Genomic DNA, 6,242 nt, shown 5'->3' on the forward strand with positions numbered 1-6,242 from the left:
AGGATACTGTGTCTTGGCTCGAGTCCTTGAATTGTTTCTCTATTCCCTCAACGGAGGTTTTTCATCCCAACCAACTGTGACCATTTCAGTTCCGAGTGGAAAGCCCTTGCAACATTTCACCAGCCATAAGCGAGCTCACCTACAGACACGTAAAAGAAAAAATAAATAAAAACATCCATTGATTTCGCTATAAAAAGAAAAAAAAAAATCTTTAACAATGAAATTCTTTGGGATGTAAATCACCTTGTCCTGTACAATATCACTTTTAATCTGACAGCTAATTGTGGCTGTGTGTAAGAAATGACGTCACGGCCACCAGAAGAAAGCCAAATATCTATTTCAAAGCATCTCTTCAGGAAGCTAAAAGTGAATTTCCCAGTTCTTACGTGCGGTCACGTCTCCCATCTAAACCATCACTGTCCAAGTGTAGGTTTGACAAGGAAAACCCCAGTGAACGTAAAACTACCGCTGCAGCCACCAAGAGCTTGACCTCCAGGTCAGATCAAATGCCATCTATCCTCTATACGATCTTCTACCTTCTTCCTACGGTAAACTACTGTCAAGGAATCCTGATCTCATTGTTCCAGTTTCTCGAGACGTTCACCTGACTGCGGTGCTTCCTTGGGGCTTCTGTTGCCACGTGATGTGCGAATCGATGATCCGGTGTCGTCCTCAGGGGTGGAGGAAAATTGGGTCACTCGGCGGTATAAAAGTGTCAGGTCTTCAGTTCATCGGCACAGCGAGTGTAGAAACATTACGGATCGTTACCATGTACAAGGTAAGCCTCGGTGTATGTGAAACTGGTAGATATTAATTCTATCCTTCTATTCTTATTGACTTTCATTTTTTTCCTAATAATTCCCCTAGAGATAAAAGAAAATCCTTTATGGTACTATTAAATATTATTATTAAATATCGAAATCGACTATTTGCTTTCTTCAAAGCGCCATCTAGTAGCAGATTCTTAATATTGCTTTTTTAAGTAGATTTCTTTCGTTTGGTTTGCTGTTTTTATATGCGCAGATTTCTAATTAGCGAAAAAATGCAATACTGCCATCTAGTGCTAAAAATATAAATTAAGGTTAAATTAATAGTTTAGTATCTGCGTTTTTTTTTTTTATTTGCCCAGCGTTTTTTGTTTAATTAAAAAATTCTAGAGCAAGTAACTAATTTTAAGAATCAACACTTTAGAATTGAAATTTAAGTGTAAATTTTATTAAAATTAAAATGGCAGAATTTGCAGAATTTAAATCTATATGCGAGCTGTTTATTTGGTATCGTAAATTTGTATTTACGAATAATCTAATAATTAAAGACTTTTTATCTGAAACATATAATTAAGTGGATAAATTAAAATTAAATTAAGAAATCAAAATAAAATACAGATAATTACTGTAATATATTGAAAGATTAATAATCAATAATAAATATCAATTCTCTTACAGATTATCACCGTGGTTCTATTGGTCACAATAGTCTCTGCCCAGCAGAGTCGATATGACTTTAATGCAAGGGCACAAGGGGAAGCAGCGCCACCTGCCGAAGCATATTCACCTCCTCAAGCTCCAGTCAGGCAAACGATAGAGGTAAAATAATAATAATAATTATTATTATTATACTAATATGTAAGTTATGTTCTAAACCTTAAAAAAATTAGAAAAATTATTCCTTCCTTCTGTTTCTTTTTGTGTGTTTATGTCCTTTTGTACATTGTGTATTCTTAGGCCAATCGATTTTATATCTTTTATAATGTATTTTGTCCCGTGATTTTCATCCAGCTATATACTGTATTATGATATTATAAACCTTTTTTTTTCCCCTACAATATATTTATTTTTTAAAAAATCCTATCGTGCTATTTAAATGGCACGAGGCAGTTGTTTTTCCTTAAATCCTTATTCACTTAAATCTCTGTATTAAAGCGTATTATATTAAATTTTAATAATAAATTAAATTGCCATGTACTGACTACGTCAGTACATGGCAATTTAATTATTATTATTAATTAATTATTATTATTATTAATAATTAATTATTATTATTATTATTAATTAATTATTATTATTATTGATTATTATTATTAGTCAGCTATATACTGTATTATGATATTATAAACCTTTTTTTCCCCTACAATATATTTATTTTTTAAAAAATCCTATCGTGCTATTTAAATGGCACGAGGCAGTTGTTTTTCCTTAAATCCCTATTCACTTAAATCTCTGTATTAAAGCGTATTATATTAAATTTTAATAATAAATTAAATTGCCATGTACTGACATAGTAGAGATACAGTGTATGTATTAAATATATTAAAATATATTATATTAAATATATAAAATTTTATATATATTAAATTATTAAACAATTAATATATTGAATATTAGTTATATTAAATTATTATATTAAAATTTAATACTAAAGTAAATTGCCACGTACTGAAGGAAGCCTGAGGCTTTTGCTGCACCAGCCAAAACAAATTTCTGAATTACCCTGAAGAGAGAGAGAGAGAGTCAGAAGTAGAAGGGAATCACCAAGAACGAGAAAAATGATGATATCCAGCTCAAAACCCTGGGTGTGCCAAGCCCATACTCATCAGATATGAGCCCTTGGGTCAATTGATGCAGGCCTGCGATTTAAATTCAGAGGTCTATATCGACATCTTAAAGAAAGCTGCGATTCTTCACACCTATGTGAGGAGGTACAACTTCCTTTAAAAGCTTCTTCTTCCTCTTCTTTGTATTGGAGATACAAGCAGAGGCAATGCAAAGATAAAAATGTAAACATTCAGTGCTAAAATGCCTCCATCAGTGTCCAAAGAGAGCCGCCTGTAGGAATATTTTAATTTTTCATTTATATTTGTAAAACATGTATGTCTTAACGTTTTATTTTATGATAAAATACTGCATTAGTATTTTATTAATTTATTTATATAAGATAATATTGTTAATTTAATAATTATTCATAATTTACAAGAAATACTACTTAGATACTACAACCACCAATAAAACTAATTAAACTAAAAATGACTTAACCAGTGATGACTTTGTATTTTCTCCCTAGGACCCTCTTCTACCACCCATTCCCTATGCGTTCAGCTATGACGGCAAGACCGATGATGGAGCATCATACAACAGACAGGAACAAGGTGACGCAAGCGGTAAAAAGACAGGATCTTATGGTTACACCGACGCTTTTGGAGTTTACCGACTAGTCGAATACGAAGCAGACGAAAATGGATTCCGTGTAAATATTAAGACCAACGAACCCGGCACATACAACGCCAACCCTGCCAATGCTTTCTTTACAGCCGAAACACCCCCCGAACGCGTATATCTCCTCCCACCAGCAAAAGCAGTTGAACAGTATAGTGCCCCTGCACCCCAGAGGGCAGCAGCTCAGCCACAATATGCTGCACCATCTTACGCCATACCAGATACAGTAGCAGCACCAGCAGTCCCACAAGCACCCAAATACTAAGTCACCGTCGATGGAAGTATTCTTGGTGATCCTGCTGTTCTTCCGGACATTTCCCATCAGCAATGTCTTCAAATCTCGTGCATTCTCGCCGAGTGCCACTCACGTGCCAGTCATCTGCTCATTTGTAGAAAGAAGACGAATCAGTTGCCATTGTTAATATATTTTATGTAATAAAAAAGCTTTTACAATAATTTAAAGAAAATTCGTCTCTTCTTTCTCTATCCATCTTAGCCTATTCTGATTCACTCACATATATGTACATCAATTATATATGTGAGTGAATATCCAAAAGAATAAGGGAGTGATCTAAAAGAATATGGGAGTGATCCAAAAGAATAATTTCTTTCCCGTGTATACAAACCTTTGACCCCACAGACTCTAGTACTACAAGAAGCTACAAAGTATGAATACGAAGGAATATAAAAATGCGTATCTTATCTACAGATTGTGAATATTATTTTTAATATTAAACTAATAAACTGACATGGCCAGTATTTTTTAATGTTTTAATAAAAATTAATAATCAACCACTGATATATACGTAGTTTAAAGTAATACTGATTTTATTCTTTTACAAACATTTCCTAATAAAAAATTAATATTCGTAATTTTTATTATTTCGTTCTAAATAATTAAAAATTTGTTTGTGAATTACTCTATAAAAAAGAGGATAGAACAGGATAATCTGGCAAAGCTTAAGATCATACTAAAACAGATGATTACAGAACATTCAAATACCCGAAGAAATAAAGATATCCATCAGGTTGTTTTCTTGTACATGCATAAAGATTTTCATCCATCAGGGGCTCTATGGTATTTCTAGAAAATTCCAAAATATAATATTGGAAAGTTTGCTGCCTCTTTGGCAGTGTTTACTTTTAATTCAACTAGCGTTCTTGGAGTTGTAGGCTGAACAGATTTCAGATAATTCCGTAACCTAAAATCAGGTGTTAAGGCTGGAGATTGAGGTGATGAAACATGCAAAGTAATTGGGAAATTACCATGTCCTGGAACTACTCTCAAAGAACCTGTTTCGCACCCCTATCAGTATGGGGTGGAGCTTCATCCTACGTTATAAACTGTCTCCCAACTTTTTATGGCATAATGTATTGTCAACAACTGTGGGGTTATTTATGTTAGATGTTTTGAACTTCTTATTTCTCCAGGAGACACGCAATTTATATTATCTATAAAATGCATGATTTTAGTCCAGTCCACATGTAAATGGGGAAAAAAAATTAAAGGTGGCACTGTAACCTTATGATTTAACTATCTGAATGTGTAATAGGTTTTTGAGTATAGGGTGAACTTAAATTTCAAATCAATAGGATCCTCCAGACTCTTTCAGATAACAAAGTACACAATGTTACTCAAAAATTGTCCATGGCAAAAAAAGCAAACAAGGACAGCGAATTGCAAAGTAAGTTGTAAAAACGTGTCCATAGTTTGGAATGTATACCTGCAGATGTAGGCGAGATGAAAAATCTTGTTGGAATAAAAATAACTGATTGTGACATTTAAAGTTTTTGAGTAGCATCCCAGTAATTCATTAACTGAAAGAGCTTACAAGTTCCTCTGGTAGGAAATTGGGCATAATCATAGCTAAGAACTTTACAGAATGGAGTAAACAATCTTTATTACTCATATGTTCATTTGACCTTCGATTATTTATAAAAATTATTGCATATGAGGCAGTAGTCACTGGTTCACAATCTGATGGTCATGTGATGGTATGTTTAACCTTTTTCAAAATGACCAGACTTAACCATCTACAATGGAAATTCTTCATTTCCGTTATAGATGGAAATTGGGTGCTTCATCGCTTTATACTGTGGATCTAAAATTATATCCTACCGATAATGAATCTCCCACTTTTGTATCTTTGTTTAAACAGCTAGACGTTCAATAAATATTCTCACCTTTTGACTCTAGCTTGGATCTAGTCGAGGACTAGATCCAAGGACTAGACGTGCTTCTAATGTCTAACAAGTCTTGACTCGCCTTTAAATATGATAATGCTTTAATAATTCAGCGGTTAAATGGCATGTTGCTTTGCTAGACTATCCTGTTTCAGTGATTTATATCTAACGTTAGCTCTTAGATGGAGAAATATAGAAATATGGAACTTTGCAAACAGAATGTCAAACTAGTGGGTTCTATCTTCAGGAATATTATACCAATATTTGGGCTTGATCATATCAGTATGTGCCAAGACGTTCTGGAATTGAAAAATCTTATTACGTTTGCTAGAAACAAAAGTTTGAAAAGACAGAAAGTTTTTGAACAAATTTACGTTCAGGAAGCATAAACGTTTATTATTTTTATTTTATATATTTATATTTTTAGCAGTTCTATTGCGAACTTGCAAGGATTTGCTCAATTATCAAGTTTGGTAGTTAAATAAGAATTTTAACGATTTGTTATTCAGTTTTTATTCAGAAAACAGACAATTGTTGATCAAACGTGTGTTAAATATTAAGAGAAAAAGTAGAATTTATTGCCATTAGTGAGTACACTGAAAGGACAGAATTTATGGAATATCTTGGTTCCTCGGTAGTGGACGAACCCACTGCTTGGCAGGTATATAGGTACACTGCATTCACATAGACGATAATTCAATGTCAATATGGATAAACATCGTGAGTTGACCAACTGTAAAAGAGGGATGATAGTGGGTGCCCGATACATGGGTCACTCTATCGCGGAGGTGATACAGAAATTGCACTATCCCCGTTCGACAGTATCAAGAGTGTATCGGGAATATG

General features: G+C 33.5%; 1 protein-coding gene across 1 annotated transcript; it reads left to right on the plus strand.

Moving 5' to 3' along the window:
* The first annotated feature begins 626 nt into the window (after positions 1-626).
* Positions 627-3,668, plus strand: LOC150091788 (uncharacterized). The gene is made up of 3 exons (XM_090385722.1): positions 627-778; positions 1,446-1,586; positions 3,061-3,668. Exons 1-3 carry the CDS (start codon positions 644-646, stop codon positions 3,475-3,477), a joined length of 693 nt encoding a protein of 230 aa, XP_090241848.1. The 5' UTR covers positions 627-643; the 3' UTR covers positions 3,478-3,668.
* The last annotated feature ends 2,574 nt before the right edge of the window (positions 3,669-6,242 follow it).

This window comes from Mastigoproctus giganteus, chromosome 1 (genome assembly GCF_048544385.1).
Source record: "Mastigoproctus giganteus isolate SK-2022 chromosome 1, ASM4854438v1, whole genome shotgun sequence".
In the NCBI taxonomy this organism is placed as follows: domain Eukaryota; kingdom Metazoa; phylum Arthropoda; class Arachnida; order Uropygi; family Thelyphonidae; genus Mastigoproctus; species Mastigoproctus giganteus.